Below are 22,508 nucleotides of genomic sequence, written 5' to 3'. Positions count from 1 at the left end.
AAGCACGCTGTCCTGGGCACACACACCTCAGTTATCTGGGCTGTCTGTGCAGGACAGTCGGTTAGTTGTTAGCTGGTTAGTGGTTAGTGAGAGAGAAGAGGGTGTACAGTGGTCTTAAGAACTCGCTCTGGGTGGGAGCCGGTACCGGGCTGCGAACCCTGTACCTACCAGCCTGTAGTCCAATGGCTTAACCACTGTGCCACTGAGGCCAGTTATTAGCCCTCAAGATGTTTTTTAAAAAGTAATTCATTGGCGTTTTGTCCACATTTGAAATAAGAGTTTTGTCCATTTGGGTTTTTTCTTTTTTTTTCTTTTTTTTTTCTGGATTCAGTTATGTGCACGGCTATAAATAACTTTGGTAGGACTTTCCTTTGGCACTGTCACTATAAAGAACATTATAAATATGTATCACAAATAGTGTTAGGGTTAGTGACAGTGCTAAAGGAAAGTCCTACCTTGTTTGACTCCCTTTAGTATTACCGGCCTCGGTGGCGTCGTGGCAGGCCATCGGTCTACAGGCTAGTAGGTACTGGGTTCGGATCCCAGTCGAGGCATGGGATTTTTAATCCAGATACCGACTCCAAACCCTGAGTGAGTGCTCCGCAAGGCTCAATGGGTAGGTGTAAACCACTTGCACCGACCAGTGATCCATAACTGGTTCAACAAAGGCCATGGTTTGTGCTATCCTGCCTGTGGGAAGCGCAAATAAAAAATCCCTTGCTGCTAATCGGAAGAGTAGCCCATGTAGTGGCGACAGTGGGTTTCTTCTCAAAATCTGTGTGGTCCTTAACCATATGTCTGACGCCATATAACCATAAATAAAATGTGTTGAGTGCGTCGTTAAATAAAACATTTCTTTCTTTCTTTCTTTCCCTTTAGTATCCTATTTTGTTATTGCATTCCCTTGTATTAAAGTGATGGCACCAGTGACGTAGCGTGGGTTGCCAGCACCTGGGGCAAAGCGCCCATGGCAAGGCAAATATTGCGCCCAGTAACCAGTGGACCGTTAGCACTCCCGGAGTTCATCTCCCGCCCACGCTTTGTCACTGGATTGCACTGGAATTCCCAGTAAAAGGTATGAAAGTCAATCTCCGAGTTGTTTGTTAGGTGATGCAGTGATATGAGTATTGTTATTCAAATCTATGGTGTAAACAATATTTATTGCCGTTCATAAACAGTAGCGGAGTGGCCAGCAGGCGTTAGCCTATATTACGGCCTCTCCCAACATTTTACAATATGAATATATTACAAGCAATGAAATAAAACAATGATTATAACTTGTGCCAAATGTACTAATGAAGACTGTGGGAAAAAGAAGGAAGAAAATGTATATTATCTCCTAATATTAAACAGACAACTACATGTATCTTTAATTCAGGTGAGTAATTCCAGTGTTATGGACACGACATTTCGTACAAAAAATCTCCATATTTATTCAAGTACTATAATAATTTTTGTTTTGTTCATACAACTTTATTTTGATGATGGATTATGACTGTATGATACCGTATGTACAAATCTGTTTAATAATTAATATTGAAGATCATTCTGTAGTAATTACATTAGTTAATGAAAACCTGTTATGGACGTGGAATGTTTCGGAAAACATTTTGACCCCAGTGTAACATATGTGCAAAACTCTGCTTTGTTAATACCGGTAATCATGATAAAATTTGATAATAATTATTTTTAATATTGGTAATACAAAATGTAATAGTGATACTGGCTGTGAGAATAGTTTGCTGTATATATTAACTAATTACAGTACTATTTGCCATATTGTGTCTGTTATGGATGTGGCATAACCGTTACAGACGTGGCACTGTTGTACTAGTGTTTATAAAGGGACTGTTCCTGAGTTTGCAGCAATTATAATATGTGTTGGCAAATGTATTTATAATATGTATATATATACACACAGTGAAACATGTAAAGACCGGACCTTCTGTGAACCGAAATTCCCTCAAAACCCTTTTTAAAAACCATGACAATACTTAACCTCTCTAAACTGGATCGCTCTTAAATTGGGACATTTCTCTTGGTCCCAAGGGTTTAGAGGGGTTTTAATGTACACTTATTTTAGCTTAGAAATTGAATTTGTGTATTTAATACATGTCTACAGTAATTAATACTTATACCTGAATGCATGCAGTTACATGTACGTTTGGCTGCTTCTGTATAACATTCTGCATGTCCTCAAAACCACCCAGCAAAACAGAGTAATTAATTTTCATAGTTGTGCTTTGTTAAATTCTTTTCAATTCTTTATATATATATATATATATATATATTCTAGTGGTCAACAGCCATGATTGAAGATTGTTTTTTAGTTTAGAGATATTTCGTGTGCAATATAAATTTTATTTTCTATCAAATATGTTTTTTTATTTTACTTTAGCCAACAATTTGACAAAGAATACTGAATGTGGATCAAGGTAAGTACAGTCTAAAATCACTTGACGGTTTGTTATATTTTTATACACAGACGTTCTCAGATATTAACTGATTTTAATACAGCTGAGTGACAAAGTATTAATACATGTAGTTTGTTTGTTTAGTAGTTAAATCACATAAATCACTTTCAAACATCATTTCCATGGGCTGTTTACGTAAAAGCATCCCAATTGATTTAATGACATCATTTTCCCCGAGGTCTATAAAAAGGTTAACATTCAGTTTTTCTGCGACATTGACGGAAGGAAGTTTGTAATTATATATTCGTTTTTTACATGTGTCTTTTGCTTTTAAAACAAATGTTCATTTTCCATTGGTCAGTTCAAAGTTTCCCTGTGTGGTGGACAAGCGACTGAAGGATTTGAAGGAGAGCCGTGGGTTTACGAGTTTCAATTCGGACACGTCTGTCCAGACCAGTGGATCGACCTGCAGCGCTACAAGGTAGGAACTACTTCGCCGACACGTGTCATAAACAAACATTCCTTTCTTTTCATAAGGTGTCGTAAACAAACATTCTTTTCATAAGATGTCGTAAACAAACATTCCTTTCTTTTCATAAGATGTCGTAAACAAACTTTTCTTTCTTTTTATAGGATGTTGTAAACAAACATTCCATTCTTTTCATAAGATGTCGTAAAAAAAAAATCATTCCTTTCTTTTCATCAAATGTCATAAACAAACATTCATTTCTTTTATGTTTTCCAGTCTTGATGCCCTGCTAGAAAACCGGCAGGTTGACCCGGTTCAGGTGCTGATGAATCTCGGGTTCGGCTACTCGGCCAACACGTGTCACAACATGATGCGTGTTCCCGAGCGATTCCTCCTGCAGCAGTCGCATGCGACCGGCATCGACCTGAACGAAATCCTCGCCGACTACCCGGAACTGCACCGACTGGTCATGAAGAGGACGACATCCACGCGGGCAGGTCAGTGTCTTAGATCCCACAATCCCCAGCACGTCCAGTCGGACGACGCTCTTCACCTGTCATGTGTCATTGAGAGCAAAGTACCGTCCTACTTCCCTCGGCGTCAGCTGAGTGCCGTTTCGGACGGGCCGACGCTCGTAGGGTCTCTAGATGTTAGTGAGATAGAAGCTGATGCCCAGCTTTGTAATGTGGAGGATGAAAAACCATGTGGGGTAGTTGACAAAGAGAAGTGGACGTCTGAGGAGGCTTCGTCTGGTCTGGAGCAGCGGACAAAAGTGGACGAATGTTGTTCTCCGTTACAACAGACTTCGTCAGTATGTTCCGTAGGTGGGAAAGTGTGTTCTCAGGAAGAAGGGAGTTTGCCGCAAGATGGGACTTCAGTGCGAAAGGACGTGAAGTTCCAGCAGTCAGCAGAGGTTGGGAGTGAGAAGTGTGATGTTCCGGGACATCAAGAGGAGGGTCTGTACATCTCGTCTGCCGATGTGAAGTTCGTCCTGCCCAAAGATGGGCGTGTCCTTCACCCATTGAGTTTTGACCTGTGTAAGTCGGAGTGTGACACGGTTAGCATGTCATCAGGCTCGACAGTGTCACTTGAAATGATCGACGTCTATCATACGGTGTCGCTATCACCAAACGAATCTTTAGTATGAAAAGTCGCCAAACGAATCTTTAGTATGAAAATGATGTTAAATGAATCTTTAGTATGAAAACGATGTCAAACGAATCTTTAGTTTGAAAACATCACCAAATGAATCTTTAGTATGAAAACTATGTCAAACGAATGTTTAGTATGAAAACGATGTCAAACGAATGTTTAGTATGAAAACAATGTCAAATAAATCTTTAGTATGAAAACATCTCCAAATGAATCTTTAGTATGAAAATGTTGCCAAACAAATCTTTAGTATGAAAACATTGTGAAACAAATCTGTAGTATTAAATGTCGCCAAACAAATCTTTAATATTAAATGACACCAAATGAAACTTTAATATGAAAAAAATATAATTGTTCATTTTGAGATTCTGTTTCTTACTACTTTTCAGTAACTGAAATACCTGTGTTATAATATTTAAGGTTGAAATGCCCGACATCTATCATACGGTGTTATTATCGCCAAACAAATCTTTAATATAAAAACATTGCTAAACAAATCTCAGTGTAGTATAAAAACATGTATATGTACCTTTGGAGTTTCTGTTAAGTATCTTCTTGTACTATTTTTTTTATTTTACAGTATCTGAAATACCTGTATTTTAATATTTAAGTCCTTGTGACCTAATCATGTTTGGTCCATCCAAGAAAGTTTTGTCAGATTCTTATTGTCTATATAATCATATTTTTAGTACAAAAACCATATGTCTGTTACCTGATAATTTTTGTTATACATGTATGTTTACTTAATAGTTTTAAATTGTACAGTACTTGAAAGGTCTCTGATATAGTGGACTAATCATGTTTCGGTCAAAATGGACTAATCATGTTTTGGTCCAAGTGGACTCATAATGTTTCAGCCCAGCTTGACTAATCATGCTTTGGTCCAAGTGGGCTAATCATATTTTGGTCCAAGTGGGCTAATCATATTTTGGTCCAAGTGGGCTAATCATATTTTGGTCCAAGTGGGCTAATCATGTTTTGGTCCAAGTGGGCTAATCATGTTTTGGTCCAAGTGGGCTAATCAGACCAAGTGGGCTAATCATGCTTTGGTCCAAGTGGGCTAATAATATTTTAGTCCAAGTGGGCTAATCATGCTTTGTTCCAAGTGGGCTAATCATATTCTGGTCCAAGTGGGCTAATCATGCTTTGATCCAAGTGGGCTAATTATGCTTTGGTCCAAGTGGGCTAATCATGCTTTTGTCCAAGTGGGCTAATCATATTTTGATATAAATGTTTTGGTCCAAGGGGGCTAATCATGTTATGGTCCAAGTGGACTAATAATATTTTGAGTCCAAGTGGGCTAATCATGTTTTGGACCACATGACTGTGTTCATGCACACAACTGCTTTTTATAACTACATGTACTTTCATGCACATGGTTGATTTTATGAGTGCTTTCATGCACATTGCTTTTTGAAACTGCTTTCAAGGGACTGCATGGTTTTACCAACAGTTCTACTTGTCTGGTTTGTCAACTGCTTTCAAGGGACTGCATGGTTTTACCAACAGTTCTACTTGTCTGGTTTGTCAACTGCTTTCAAGGGACTGCATGGTTTTACCAACAGTTCTACTTGTCTGGTTTGTCAACTGCTTTCAAGGGACTGCATGGTTTTACCATGGTTTTACCAACAGTTCTACTTGTCTGGTTTGTCAACTGCTTTCAAGGGACTGCATGGTTTTACCAACAGTTCTACTTGTCTGGTTTGTCAACTGCTTTCAAGGGACTGCATGGTTTTACCAACAGTTCTACTTGTCTGGTTTGTCAACTGCTTTCAAGGGACTGCATGGTTTTACCAACAGTTCTACTTGTCTGGTTTGTCAACTGCTTTCACACGTCTGCTTGTTGAACTGTGTTGACGTAACTGTTTTCACAGTTGTTTTCACGGTACTGTTTTTACAATTGTTTTCACCTAAGTTAACTGTTTTCACAATTGTTTTCACAGTACTGTTTTCACAATTGTTTTCACAGTACTGTTTTCACAATTGTTTTCACAGTACTGTTTGCACAATTGTTTTCACAGTACTGTTTTTACAATTGTTTTCACAGTATTGTTTTCACAATTGTTTTCACAGTAGTTTTTTTCCAGTCATAATCATTTCATTTAACTTGTTTGTAAGTGCTTTCACACAATTATATATCCAACAATATACTGCTTTCATTTATATATTGCTGCAAAAGTGGGATGTAGCCTGGTGGTAAAGTGCTTGCTGGATGTGTGGTCGGTCTAGGATCGATCCCCATCAGTGGACCCACTGAGCTATTTCTCGTTCCAGCCAGTACACCATGACTGGTATATCAGAAGCTGTGGTATGTACTATCCTGTCTGCAGGATGGTGCATATAAAATATCCTTTGCTATTAATGAAAAATGTAATGGGTTTTGTCTCTAAGACTAGATGTCAAAATTACTAAATGTTTGACAACCAATATAGCCTATGGTTAATAAATCAATATGCTTTAGTACATGATGTTGTTAAACAAAACAAACTTTTCAAACTCTAGGGCTGTGGTATGTGCTGCCCTGTTTGTGGGATGGTGCATGTAAAATACCAATGGAAAAATATAGTGCGTTTCGTCTCTTAAGAGTATATGTCAAAATTACCAAATGTTTGATATCCAGTAGCCGATGATTTATAAACCAACGTGCTCTAGTGGTATCATTAAACAAAACTAACTTTCATATTACTGAGGGGGGGGGGGGCGTAGCCCAGTGGTAAAGCGCTTGCTTGATGCGCAGTTGGTCTGGGTTCGATCCCTGTCGGTGGACTCAATGGGCTATTTCTCGTCACAGCCAGTGCACCACGACTAACAAAAGCCATGGTATGTGCTATCCTGTGTGGGATGCATATAAAAGATCCCTTCCTACTAATGGAAAAATGTAGCGGGTTTCCATATGACTACATATAGTTGTATAAGTGATTTAATACGACTGCTTCCCTTTTCGTATGACTGGTTGTATAAGTGATTTAATACGACTGCTTCCCTTTTCATATGACTGGTTGTATAAGTGATTTAACACAACTGCTTCCCTTTTCATATGACTGGTTGTATAAGTGATTTAACACGACTGCTTCCCTTTTCACGTGACTGGTTGTATAAGTGATTTAACACGACTGCTTCCCTTTTCATATGACTGGTTGTATAAGTGATTTAATACGACTGCTTCCCTTTTCGTATGACTGGTTGTATAAGTGATTTAACACAACTGCTTCCCTTTTCATATGACTGGTTGTATAAGTGATTTAACACGACTGCTTCCCTTTTCACGTGACTGGTTGTATAAGTGATTTAACACGACTGCTTCCCTTTTCACGTGACTGGTTGTATAAGTGATTTAACACGACTGCTTCCCTTTTCATATGACTGGTTGTATAAGTGATTTAACACAACTGCTTCCCTTTTCATATGACTGGTTGTATAAGTGATTTAACACGACTGCTTCCCTTTTCACGTGACTGGTTGTATAAGTGATTTAACACGACTGCTTCCCTTTTCCTGGTTGTATAAGTGATTTAATACGACTGCTTCCCTTTTCCTGGTTGTATAAGTGCTTTAACACGACTGCTTCCCTTTTCGTGTGAAAGGATGTATAAGTGCTTTAACACGACTGCTTCCCTTTTCGTTTGACTGGATGTATAAGTGATTTAACACGACTGCTTCCCTTTTCCTGGTTGTATAAGTGCTTTAACACGACTGCTTCCCTTTTCGTGTGACTGGATGTATAAGTGCTTTAACACGACTGCTTCCCTTTTCGTTTGACTGGATGTATAAGTGATTTAACACGACTGCTTCCCTTTTCGTGTGACTGGATGTATAAGTGATTTAACACGACTGCTTCCCTTTTCGTATGACTGGATGTATAAGTGATTTAACACGACTGCTTCCCTTTTCGTCTGACTGGATGTATAAGTGACTTAACACGACTGCTTCCCTTTTCGTATGACTGGATGTATAAGTGACTTAACACGACTGCTTCCCTTTTCGTATGACTGGATGTATAAGTGACTTAACACGACTGCTTCCCTTTTCGTATGACTGGATGTATAAGTGACTTAACACGACTGCTTCCCTTTTCGTATGACTGGATGTATAAGTGACTTAACACGACTGCTTCCCTTTTCGTATGACTGGATGTATAAGTGACTTAACACGACTGCTTCCCTTTTCGTATGACTGGATGTATAAGTGACTTAACACGACTGCTTCCCTTTTCGTATGACTGGATGTATAAGTGACTTAACACGACTGCTTCCCTTTTCGTATGACTGGATGTATAAGTGACTTAACACGACTGCTTCCCTTTTCGTATGACTGGATGTATAAGTGACTTAACACGACTGCTTCTCTTTTCGTTTTGACTGGATGTATAAGTGACTTAACACGACTGCTTCCCTTTTCGTATGACTGGATGTATAAGTGACTTAACACGACTGCTTCCCTTTTCGTATGACTGGATGTATAAGTGACTTAACACGACTGCTTCCCTTTTCGTATGACTGGATGTATAAGTGACTTAACACGACTGCTTCCCTTTTCGTATGACTGGATGTATAAGTGACTTAACACGACTGCTTCCCTTTTCGTATGACTGGATGCATAAGTGACTTAACACGACTGCTTCCCTTTTCGTATGACTGGATGCATAAGTGACTTAACACGACTGCTTCCCTTTTCGTATGACTGGATGCATAAGTGACTTAACACGACTGCTTCCCTTTTCGTATGACTGGATGCATAAGTGACTTAACACGACTGCTTCCCTTTTCGTATGACTGGATGCATAAGTGACTTAACACGACTGCTTCCCTTTTCGTATGACTGGATGTATAAGTGACTTAACACGACTGCTTCCCTTTTCGTATGACTGGATGTATAAGTGATTTAACACGACTGCTTCCCTTTTCGTATGACTGGTTGTATAAGTGATTTAACACGACTGCTTCCCTTTTCATGTGACTGGTTGTATAAGTGATTTAACACGACTGCTTCCCTTTTCGTATGACTGGTTGTATAAGTGATTTAACACGACTGCTTCCCTTTTCATGTGACTGGTTGTATAAGTGATTTAACACGACTGCTTCCCTTTTGATATGACTGGTTGTATAAGTGATTTAACACGACTGCTTCCCTTTTCGTTTGACTGGATGTATAAGTGATTTAATACAACTGCTTCCCTTTTCATATGACTGGTTGTATAAGTGATTTAATACAACTGCTTCCCTTTTCACGTGACTGGTTGTATAAGTGATTTAACACGACTGCTTCCCTTTTCATATGACTGGTTGTATAAGTGATTTAATACGACTGCTTCCCTTTTCATATGACTGGTTGTATAAGTGCTTTAACACGACTGCTTCCCTTTTCATATGACTGGATGTATAAGTGATTTAACACGACTGCTTCCCTTTTCGTTTGACTGGATGTATAAGTGATTTAACACGACTGCTTCCCTTTTCGTATGACTGGATGTATAAGTGATTTAACACGACTGCTTCCCTTTTCATGTGACTGGTTGTATAAGTGATTTAACACAACTGCTTCCCTTTTCACATGACTGGCAGGGCTCACCCTGGATCAAAAATACTTGTAGCCAAAATATTAGCCAAATGGAATTTTATTAGCCATATTGAAAATGCTTTAGCCAAATTTGTTTTACGCAGTACTGTATAGAGTACCGGTATTTATATATGAATATGAAAATGTATCTTTTTCAGCTAATTGTGTACAAACTGGAATAAATTGGAATAACAAAACTTCAATGGGGTTAGGGGCAGTTAATATATTACTTCGATTTTTCAGCGGGGGTAGGGTGGGAATGGGGTTATGCAATATCTTCAGAGTTTGAAGCCAGTACCCATACACTCACCCCCACTTCTAAGGCATATGACATTAAATTAACAAACATAGAAATATGGGGGTGGGTGGATGTTTATGGAGGGTGTTGTTTTTTTATTTTTTCCCAAATAAACATTTGAGAGCTTTTTTTATTATTTTTTTATTTTATTTAATAGAGCTCATTATTTCTTTAAATAGCAATCTTTATGTTAGTTTGAATTGCTTTTTAATTTTTTTTTTTTTTAAAGTGACCCATCAGTTCCCCACCCCAAACAATTTCATAATTTGTGCCATGTTGTTGCTGTTGATTTCAGCGTAGTGTTAAATGCTTGTTGTGATTTATGCTTACAAAATACCACGGCTAAGAATGCCGACTTCACAGTATACTCCATTTATTAAAAAACCCCAACCTTTAATAAAATAAAAATTTACGATCTTTTTAAAATCCAGCTAACTTATTAAATGTCACCTCACAGTCTTACAAATTTATATCTAAAATTATCTAACAAATATGATTATTATAAACTAATTTTATTCCGTGTACATTTAACTGCAATTTGTACAATTTAAATACTGCATTTTCATTTCTGGCGATCGCAATCTCCATGCGTGCTCTCGACCATGGGTACGAAATTAACAAAGACAAAGGAATAAACAAAAACTGCAGTTAGGTATTCATTGATGCGAACAAACTATTGTTTTTCTACAAATTTACATCAAGATTTACTTTTGCGTAATCGTATTGTTTAATGTCCGCAATGATGTCTCTTGACACAAGGGTGTCGGCTGACTCTGAAGCGTGACATATATTCGTACAGAAAGCTGTCCTCAGTTCAGCCAACGAACGTTCTTCCTAACGTTCGCGAACTATTTGATTGGTGATCGTTGTGTCCATTTGGTTTAACGTGAAGCGCACAAACCAGTCTAGCAAACGTTTTGTTTTCATTCGGTCTGGCTGAACTCAGCCCTTGAGACGACCTACATGTCTTTTTTTCGGCCCTGAACTGGCATGTGTATTCAAATTGACACGCACTGTCGGTCTGTTTTTATTACTTTGGTTCAAGGATTTTACAAAGTAAAAATAACAAGTTACAGATCTTCCAGACATTGCTGTCATACATGTTGAATGCATGCCGTTGAAATTAATAACCGTGATTATTAACATAAGCAAACATTATAAGGCCTACGCTGTATTCTGCATGACACCGTTTCTCGTTACCGGTCGCGAGATCGCTATTACGCTAATTGAATATTTGGTATTATTATTATGTTTGAGGTGTCGGATAGATTATGTAACCGTTTGTTCACATCAGAAGACAGAAAATGGCTTAGCCAAAATTTTAGCCACTTGCAAATTTTATTAGCCATTTTTTGTAAAAATTAGCCAATGGCTAATTTGGCTACCAATAGCGCGAGCCCTGACTGGTTGTATAAGTGATTTAACACGACTGCTTCCCTTTTCATATGACTGGTTGTATAAGTGAATTTAACACGACTTCTTCCCTTTTCGTATGACTGGTTGTATAAGTGATTTAACACGACTGCTTCCCTTTTCATATGACTGGTTGTATAAGTGAATTTAACACGACTTCTTCCCTTTTCGTATGACTGGTTGTATAAGTGATTTAACATGACTGGTTCCCTTTTCTTATGACTGGTTGTATAAGTGATTTAACACGACTTCTTCCCTTTTCGTATGACTGGTTGTATAAGTGATTTAACACGACTGCTTCCCTTTTATTGTGACTGGTTGTATAAGTGATTTAACACAACTGCATCCCGTTTTGTATGACTGGTTGTATAAGTGATTTAACACAACTGCTTCCCTTTTCGTATGACTGCATGGTTGTACATATAAGTGATTTAACACAACTGCTTCCCTTTTCATGTGACTGGTTGTATAAGTGATTTAACAACTGTTTTCCCCATCAGCTTACCAATACATACAAGCGATTGTATATATAACCAACATTACCACAAATGCTTTAACACAAGTTATGATTTGATTCAACTGTTGAATTACACAAAGTATTGTAGATGGTTCCATTGAGTACCATTTTACAACTCTTCTTGATAGGATCATTGGCGTAAGTGCATGGTGATCGACGGAGAGTCAGCTTAAATATTTGGTGTTATATTTTCATTAAAATAATTAAATTTCCGTTACATTCCAGTTAATGACATCAGATATCTGCTTTATCCTGTGAAGGTAAGAATGGGAAATTCCGCCAGGCTCTGCCGAGCAGAATTTCTCATTCGGCCTGAACAGGATAAAGCAGATATCTGACGTCATTAACTGGTTATTCTTTAAGAATGTAACAGAAATTTAATTGTTTTAATGAAAGATTCCTTGCTGCTAATCAAAAAGAGTAGCCCATGAAGTGGTGACAGCAGATTTCCTCTCTCAATATCTTTTCATTCCAGCCAGTGCTCCACAACTGGTGTAACAAAGGCCATGGTATGTACTATCCTGTATGTGGGATGGTGCATATAAAAGATCCCTTGCTGCTAATCGAAAAGAGTAGCCCATGAAGTGGTGACATCAGATTTCCTCTCTCAATATCTGTGTGGTCCTTAACCATATGTCATATAACCGTAAATAAAATGTGTTGAGTGCATCGTTAAATAAAACATTTCCTTTCCTTCCTTCCTTTTCCCATCCCAACCAATACCTCATTACTGTGGTATGTGCTGTCCCGACTGTGGGGAAAGTGCATATAAAAAATTCCTCACTGCTAATGAAAAAACCCGTCGTGGGTTTCCTCTAAGAATACATGTAAGTGTTAGAATTATCAAAATTTTGACATCCAGTAACTAATGATTAGCATAAAGAAAATTTGTTTTGGCAAACAACTGTTGTACAGTGTCAAAAGTGAATTTGCGGAGGATTTTTATACTTTTATGAATGATTGCTGATAAATTATGATATCACAAGACACGAGGGGAAGTATTCTTTTTATGATCCATTATCATTCTTTTATTTGTAACAATTGTAAACCATGTCAGTAAATGTGGGTTGAATGTCACTATATTTGGCAGCAGTAGACTCGTTAACTAGCAGAACGACAGTGACGTGGCGTCACTAATGATAGGTTTAGCACTGAAACATACACAGTGATGTAACAAAAATAAGCAATATCTCCTAGGAGAATATCACATGAGATACCTCAAATTATAGTGCCTACAAAAGCCTTCAATGGATGATAATATTATATACCTTACACTTTTAAAAATGTTTTATTTTAAAAATATAAAATTGGTTTGTCTTGACTGAATTTTTATCAGTATTTGGACAAACTGTTTGTAATGTTGGGAATCGGGTCGAATTTCGTCGTCAATCATCACTTTCAATTGGTTTTAACCGATCATCAATTTCAATGGTTTTAACCATCCGATTAACTTTCAATTACCAGTACTCAAATTGGTTACACTAGAAGGATCTGAATTATAAAGTTAAAAGTTTGTTTTGTTTAACAACACCACTAGAGCACATTGATTTGATTATCAATCATCAGCTATTGGATGTCGGACATTTGGGTATTCTGACATATAGTTTTAGAGAGGAAACCTGCTAAATTTTTCCATTAGTAACGAGGGATCTTTTATAGCCATGCACCATCCCACAGACATGATAGCACATACTACGGCCTTTGATATACCAGTTGTGGTGAAATGACTGGAACGAGGAATAGCCAAAATGGACCCATGTTCTGATGGGGATCGATCCTAGATTAATTGTGCATCAGGTAAACACTTTACGATGGGGCTACGCATCCTGCCCCCCAATCTGAATTATGAGGACCATACAGCCACATGCATTACATGTATTATATGTTCACCAGGTGGATTCTAACAATCATTAATTTTACGTTTATGATGGGGCTACGCATCCTGCCCCCCAATCTGAATTATAAGGACCATACAGCCACATGCATTACATGTATTATAGTTCACCAGGTGGATTCTACCAATCATTAATTTTACCTTTACGATGGGGCTACGCATCCTGCCCCCCAATCTGAATTATAAGGACCATACAGCCACATGCATTACATGTATTATAGTTCACCAGGTGGATTCTACCAATCATTAATTTTACCTTTACGATGGGGCTACGTGTCCTGCCCCCCAATCTGAATTATAAGGACCATACAGCCACATGCATTACATGTATTATATGTTCACCAGGTGGATTCTAACAATCATTAATTTTACCTTTACGATGGGGCTACGCGTCCTGCCTCCCAGTCTGAATTATAAGGACCATACAGCCACATGCATTACATGTATTATATGTTCACCAGGTGGATTCTAACAATCATTAATTTTACCTTTACTATGGGGCTACGCGTCCTGCCTCCCAATCTGAATTATAAATACCATACAGCCACATGCATTACATGTATTATATGTTCACCAGGTGGATTCTAACAATCATTAATTTTACCTTTACGATGGGGCTACGCATCCTGCCTCCCAATCTGAATTATAAATACCATACAGCCACATGCATTACATGTATTATATGTTCACCAGGTGGATTCTAACAATCATTAATTTTACCTTTACGATGGGGCTACGCGTCCTGCCCCCCAATCTGAATTATAAGGACCATACAGCCACATGCATTACATGTATTATATGTTCACCAGGTGGATTCTAACAATCATTAATTTTACCTTTACGATGGGGCTACGCGTCCTGCCCCCCAATCTGAATTATAAGGACCATACAGCCACATGCATTACATGTATTATATGTTCACCAGGTGGATTCTAACAATCATTAATTTTACCTTTACGATGGGGCTACGCGTCCTGCCCCCAATCTGAATTATAAGGACCATACAGCCACATGCATTACATGTATTATATGTTCACCAGGTGGATTCTAACAATCATTAATTTTACCTTTACGATGGGGCTACGCGTCCTGCCCCCCAATCTGAATTATAAGGACCATACAGCCACATGCATTACATGTATTATATGTTCACCAGGTGGATTCTAACAATCATTAATTTTACCTTTACGATGGGGCTACGCGTCCTGCCCCCCAATCTGAATTATAAGGACCATACAGCCACATGCATTACATGTATTATATGTTCACCAGGTGGATTCTAACAATCATTAATTTTTACCTTTAAAGGAACGATGGGGCTACGCGTCCTGCCCCCCAATCTGAATTATAAGGACCATACAGCCACATGCTGTGGGTGTGTGGTGGGAGATTAAACATGTTACATGTATTATATGTTCACCAGGTGGATTCTAACAATCATTAATTTTTACCTTTAAAGGAACAGACTCAGGCATATTTTTCATTTTTGGAGCCGTTTATGATCATTGAAATCAAACATTACTTATATTTTATTGTTTAGATTATCCATTTCCGTACAACCGAAATGTTTCTGGTCATCCTGTTGTTTCTAATATCACAAAATGCATTTTTCATATTTTTAAAAACGCATGTGCGTCTGAGAAGTAACAGTTATTTATTCGAGTTCTTGTCTTGTTTTTGGTAAAAATATTTTCTGGTTTTAACATCATAGACTCTTTGTTTCACACTGTTGTAACTTTATCCAAGTGTGTTACAGGTTTGTAGGTTAACTAAACTTAGTGTCCATTTTGTAACTTTATCCAAGTGTGTTACAGATTTGTAGGTTAACTAAACTTAGTGTCCATTTTGTAACTTTATCCAAGTGTGTTACAGGTTTGTAGGTTAACTAAACTTAGTGTCCATTTTGTAACTTTATCCAAGTGTGTTACAGGTTTGTAGGTTAAGCAAACTTAGTGTCCATTTTCACGAGTTGAAACTAGGACCTGCACCTTTAATAACAGTTAATATCATCTTTCTTTATGTACACGTGAACATAAACATCAACCCAGCTAGGGCCCGAAATTAACATAAGAAAGCCTGTCCCCACCGGGTTATTTTGCCAAAGGGCCGGTTGAAATTTACGAAGACAAAAATGAACCAATCCCAAAGAGGCTAATTTGATATCTGCATGGGCCTGTTACGTTTTGATATCTGGGCCTGGTGTCTTTTGATATCTGGGCCTGTTGTGTTTTTGATATCTGGGCCTGTTGTCTTTTGATATCTGGGCCTGTTGTCTTTTGATATCTGGGCCTGTTGTGTTTTTATATCTGGGCCTGTTATGTTTTGATATCTGGGCCTGTTGTCTTTTGGTCGGGCCTGCTAAAATCATTAAAGGGCCTGTTAAAAGAACCCGACACACTGGATCGGCTGGAGAAAAATGCTAATTTCATACCCTGCAACCGCAACATATTTACATCTATTTCTTCATCTAATCTGGAGGAACAATTACAGTTAACATTTTCCCCACAGTCGATTATTGATTTTTATAATCTATATATATATATATATATATATATATCTAATTTATTATTTTTTTAAATGTACTTACCTGGTATGTATATTGTTGTTCTTTTTATTGTTAACCCCTTTTACCCATTCTGTTTTGATATATTGTTGAGAGTTTCACCTCTATTTTTAAACCAGTCAACTGCTTTTATAAATATCATATATATTCACAAATATTTACAATCTGTTATCTCACTCTGTGTCAAATACATGTATGTATAGCTATATATATTTTTTTCCTTTCTTCTGTTTTCCACTTGTGTTTGTTATGATATTGTGCGGGATCTATAGTATAGCGTAGTCAGCATGTGCACAGCCCTTTCCTGAGGTGATTGTATCGTAGGTTCAAACCCCCACAGTGGATCCATTATTTTGCTGATGATTAACAAATCAAAGTGCTCTAATGGTGTCGTTACACAAAACAAATTTTAACTTTAAAAGTGTACATAAAATATTTCCTTTCCTGAGGTGATTGAATCATTGGTTCAAACATTCTTTGATTATAGGATTGTTCACGTCCCAACCTGTATCCCATGACTAGTGTATATATCAAACACCATGGTATGTGCTGTACGTCCTGTCTTTGGAGAAAGTGCATATAAAAGATCCCTTGCTGCTAATAATAATAATAAAAAAATGTAGCAGGTTTCCTCTTAAGCCCGCTTGTCAGAATTATCAAATGTAAAATTAAAGTTTGTTTTATTTAACGGCGCCTCTAGAGCACGTTGATTTTTATCTTATCATCGGCTATTGGCTGTTGGACGTCAAAATTACCAAATGTTTGACATCCAGTAGCCGATGATTAATAAATCTGTGTGCCCCTATATAATGTTGTTATACAAAACAGACTTTTGATCTTGTAACCAGTCTTATCAGCAGTAAGTTATATATACATGTAGGTAACCATATCACCTAGACTTTGTCCCGGATAGCTATTGACTGTTAGATTAATGATTGCATACACTTCCTGGTTAAGATAATGTTATCTACGTTGATGTGTTTCGTTGATGTGTCTAGTGTTATGTAGGTCATTATGATACCACACAATGTCATGTGTTCTTTTAGACCACTCTTCTGAGTTTATTACGTCGAGCTATAGTATTTGTTTTACCTAAGGTCTATTATTTTTCATTTCTAAATACACAAAATGACCATCACATGTTGTCGATGACTGATGACATCACATGTTGTCGATGACTGATGACATCACATGTTGTCGATGACTGATGACATCACATGTTGTCGATGACTGATGACATCACATGTTGTCGATGACTGATGACATCACATGTTGTCGATGACTGATGACATCACATTTTGTCGATGACTGATGACATCACATGTTGATGACTGATGACATCACATGTTGTCGATGACTGATGACATCACATGTTGTCGATGACTGATGACATCACATGTTGTCGATGACTGATTACATCACATGTTGTCGATGACTGATGATATCACATGTTGTCAATGACTGATGACATCACATGTTGTTGATGACTGATGATATCACATGTTGTCAATGACTGATGACATCACATGTTGTTGATGACATCAGATGTTGTCAATGACTGATGACATCACATGTTGATGACTGATGACATCACATGTTGATGACTGATGACACATCACATGTTGTTGATGACTGATGACACATCACATGTTGTTGATGACTGATGACATATCACATGTTGATGACTGATGACATCACATGTTGTTGATGACATCAGATGTTGTCAATGACTGATGACATCACATGTTGATGACTGATGACATCACATGTTGATGACTGATGACACATCACATGTTGTTGATGACTGATGACACATCACATGTTGTTGATGACTGATGACATATCACATGTTGATGACGGATGACATCACATGTTGTCGATGACTGATGACATCACATGTTGTTGATGACTGATGATATCATATGCTGATGACTGATGACATCACGTGCTGATGACTGATGACATCACATGTTGTTGATGACTGATGACATCACATGTTGATGACTGATATCACATGTTGTCGATGACTGATGACATCACATGTCGTCGATGACTGATGACATCACATGTCGTCGATGACTGATGACATCACATGTCGTCGATGACTGATGACATCACATGTCGTCGATGACTGATGACATCACATGTTGTTGATAACTGATGACATCTAATTTTTGTGTAATTTATGGACTCTTTTATAGTCAACACATTTAAGAACACAATGAACATATAAGACATGTATACATATTATATAATAATAATTTATGATACTATCTTTTTTATCCATACATTTAAGTACCTAATGAAATGTTTCCATTTAAGACCACAAAAATAAAGGATTTGACAATATATTTTATATATTAATCGAGTATGTAGTCAGAATATTTAAAAATGGGTCCAGAGAAAACACATTTTATGTTTATAAAAGTTTATTTTTATTTTTTATTGTTTTTTTAATTTATTTTTTAAAATAAATTTTTGCTGTTGTAATTAAAGAGCCAAGAAAAATATAATTAACTCAGGGCTTCTAGATTGTGGTAGCTCCACTCCCATGGCTAGTGATATTCAATGTTGGGCTAGTAAATAAATGTAATTGCCATGCCCAACGGCAGTGTGTCAAACGTTGCAGTTAAGTCTATTTTGTAAATATTAATATCCTGCCCCCAACCCCCCAATGTTAGGGTTTTTAAGTTCTATCTCCCTCTTTAGGTGACTATTACTATTATTTAGTAGGGCTAGTGAATTTTTAATTGTGGCTAGTCATTTTTTCAAATCGCAGATCCCATGGCTAGTGGATTTTATAAAGATTCTAGAAGCCCTGATTAACTGTTTTGTTTGGTATATATTGGACAATTCCAACCCACAAAAGACAATTTTAGATTTAAAGTCACAGACCCTAGTTTCACAAAATTAATTACTCTTTATCATTACTGTATGATTTTCATAACCCTAACCCTATAAACGTAACCCTTTTTCTTTCTGTGTGAGCTAGGCCCCCCATGCATACCCACTGTTTAGTGCCATTGTGGCAGATACTCTGATAATGGATAACGGTTTTGTCTATCAGACCGGCCTTGGTGGCGTCGTGGTTAGGCAATCGGTCTACAGGCTGGTAGGTACTGGGTTCAGATTCCAGTCGAGGCATGGGATTTTTAATCCAGATACCGACTCCAAACCCTGAGTGAGTGCTCCGCAAGGCTCAATGGGTAGGTATAAACCACTTGCACCGACCAGTGATCCATAACTGGTTCAACAAAGGCCATGGTTTGTGGTATCCTGCCTGTGGGAAGCGCAACTAAAAGATCCCTTGCTGCTAATCGGAAAGAGTAGCCCATGTAGTGGCGACAGCGGGTTTCCTCTCAAAATCTGTGTGGTCCTTAACCATATGTCTGACGCCATATAGCCGTAAATAAAATGTGTTGAGTGCGTCATTAAATAAAACATTTCTTTCTTTGTCGATCAGATTAATAAATTACTTTGACTGTATTGGTTGACATGTATAGGTGTGATATACCCCTGTGTTGCCAGTGTAATGTCTTTCACAATTGTAGTGTTTGTCGGCAACCTGTGTGAGTTAAATATACTGTATATATATAGAGAGCGAGAGAGAGATTATTATACAAGCTTGTTTGTCGTACTGATTTTACGAAACAAGTGTCAGGATGTTTGTACCTAAATCCTAACACGAGTTTCGTAAAATCAGTGTAATAATATCTTTATTATACATATTATTATTGTTGTTTTCTTTATGAATAACAAAACCCAACTCAAAATGTTTCAGCCACAACTAGAAGGAGATGGCGAAATGACGTCGTGTTTGAAATGCACAGTCTGAGCTAGGACTGGAGAAGCAACGTCGTGTTATGACGTCGCTTCCCAAAATTACGTCATTACACTTGTTATTACATGTGTGCTTCATATGATTATTATTAACTCGGTTGTGTTGAACGATATGGATAATAATTTTTAGTATGTGCTCAGTATACCACATTACATACCTTTTTCACCAGACGTTATATTTATATGTACACTGTTATTATGATGATTATGATGATGATGATGATGTTTTTATTACAATAACTATTTTTAAGTCTTGTTAACCATACTGTAATTAGTATGACTTTGTTGTTTAAACTGGTAGGTGCTTCCAGCCAAGTTTTAAAAATTATTTGGTGCAACATTTTTGTTGATATTGTCAATAATATATGTCCTGTTAATAGTTTCACAAAGTTGTTTTCTCTTTTGGGCCGAAAAGTACAGTTTTTTTACCTGGCCTTGAACTTCGTGCACATTTTCTGTTTTACATCAAAACATTACGTTTTTATTCACTGTCTTTTTAGTGAGTACAGGTATATATGTGTCCAGCGTACAAATCTTATTTCATCCAGGCCTTGACATGGCCATGACCTAGTCTTGACCTGACCTTGACCTTTGTATTTTCTATTTTATGCCGAAAGGTTCAATATGTTAAGTACCCAATCTATTAAACTTGTTGATATCAATGGGTCATGAATAATCACACATAAAAGGTGGAATTCCAGATTTAGTGACTGTTGTGGTTGTGATTGTTAAACAAATTCAGTGGCCAGCTGTACTACTGACTGAGTGGAGCACTGGCCTCAGCTTCTTGGTCGTAGGATCAAACCCCCTCAGTGGGCCCAATCTCTGATTGGGTTGACCCATTATCTAATTGGGTTGACCCATTCTCTGATTGGGTTCAGCCATTCTCCTATTGGGTTCAACCATTCTCCGATTGGGTTGACCCATTCTCCAATTGGATTGACCCATTCTCTAATTGGGTTGACCCATTCTCTAATTGGGTTGATCCGTTCTCGTATTAGGTTGACCCATTTATTGGGTTGGTTGACCCATTATCTGATTGTTTTTTTCCCATCCTAACCATTGCCCCACTACTGATATACATTTGTATCAAATTTACGTAAATATCTTTGAATATTTCAAAGATATTACACTACTGATGGACATTAAAGTTTACACTTTGACATGTAAGTGCTGTTTATATTTATATATATATATATATATATTCAAAGTTGTTGTGTTTTGTTAAAACATTTAATTACATACATGTACAAATGTATGCTACAATTAAAATGTTGTATTCAGTCATTGTTATTGACTTGCTTTACTTTTGTTTCATTTCAAAATATATCTTTAATTTTGGAGCTCTGTGTTTGATGGAAATCTGGGATTCCAATTCCATAATATTCCCATAAATGAAAATGGTGCAAATCCAACACGTTCCTTTAACATACCAGTGTGATAAAACGACCCCATTCCCCTCCCCGGAGCTATATTCTCTAGTTTGAGGGTTTTTTTGGTTCATAGACAATCGTTTTTTTTAATAAAGACTATTTTGCATTTGTCAAGTTGAAGGGCCGGGACTGATGCACGGTCGGTCTAGGATCGATCCCCGTCGGTGGACCCATTAGGCTATTTCTCGTTCCAACCAGTGCACCACGACTGGTAAATCAACTACATTGTACTAAAAGTCATTTTGGGTGGGAGCTGATACCGGGACACGAACCCATTCCCTTCCAGTCTTAAGTCCAATGTAATGTGTAATTCAAACTCAAATGGTTTATACATCTTCAAAAAATTACAATAATAATGGTTTCACAATACTATAGTTAAGCTACATGTTATTATATACAGTGCAACCCTTCTAGACCGAACACCCAAGGGATCACATAAAAAGTTCAGTTTTAAGAGGTATCCAGTTTAAAGAGGTTCTGATAATTGAAAAGGGACCGCGAAAAACATCCGGTTTTGAGTGGATTCCAGTTTACAGAGGGTGTGGTTTAGAGGGGTATATATATACAGTGGAACCGCTGTAAAGCGGAATTCCCTCAAAACAAGACATTTTACGGAGTCCCTTTCTAAAACCCAGTACAGAACTTAACCTCTCTAAACCGGATCCCTCTTAAAACTGGACATTTGTCTTGGTCCCAAGGGTGTCCGGTTTAGAGGGGTTTCACTGTATATATATATATATATATATATGTATATATGTATATATATATGTATGTATATATGTATATATATATATTACTTGATCCTGCTAATGACGCTATGTGGGAAGATGGCTAAAAGGTAACGTTTTGTGTTTGAATATTTGTGCATGTTCAGTTAGTGTTGTGTTTATAGATTCTTGGCCCTGTTACAATACTGAATGGGGTTTCTGTCTAAAACTTTTGTATCTTGTTGGAAATAG

General features: G+C 37.4%; 1 protein-coding gene across 1 annotated transcript in view; it reads left to right on the top strand.

Moving 5' to 3' along the window:
- The window catches only part of LOC121387309 (protein ITPRID2-like), a 138,438-nt gene that overhangs the window by 86,553 nt on the left and 29,377 nt on the right, over window positions 1-22,508 (top strand). Inside the window, exons 7-9 of the mRNA XM_041518330.1 lie at window positions 2,399-2,435; window positions 2,776-2,895; window positions 3,160-3,380. Coding sequence (XP_041374264.1) covers window positions 2,399-2,435; window positions 2,776-2,895; window positions 3,160-3,380 — 378 coding nt within the window. The remainder of the gene's footprint in view (window positions 1-2,398; window positions 2,436-2,775; window positions 2,896-3,159; window positions 3,381-22,508) is intronic.

This window comes from Gigantopelta aegis, chromosome 13 (assembly GCF_016097555.1).
Source record: "Gigantopelta aegis isolate Gae_Host chromosome 13, Gae_host_genome, whole genome shotgun sequence".
Taxonomy (NCBI): Eukaryota; Metazoa; Mollusca; class Gastropoda; order Neomphalida; family Peltospiridae; genus Gigantopelta; species Gigantopelta aegis.
Note: the sequence above shows the minus strand (reverse complement) of the source record. Positions and strands in the feature narration are given on the sequence as shown.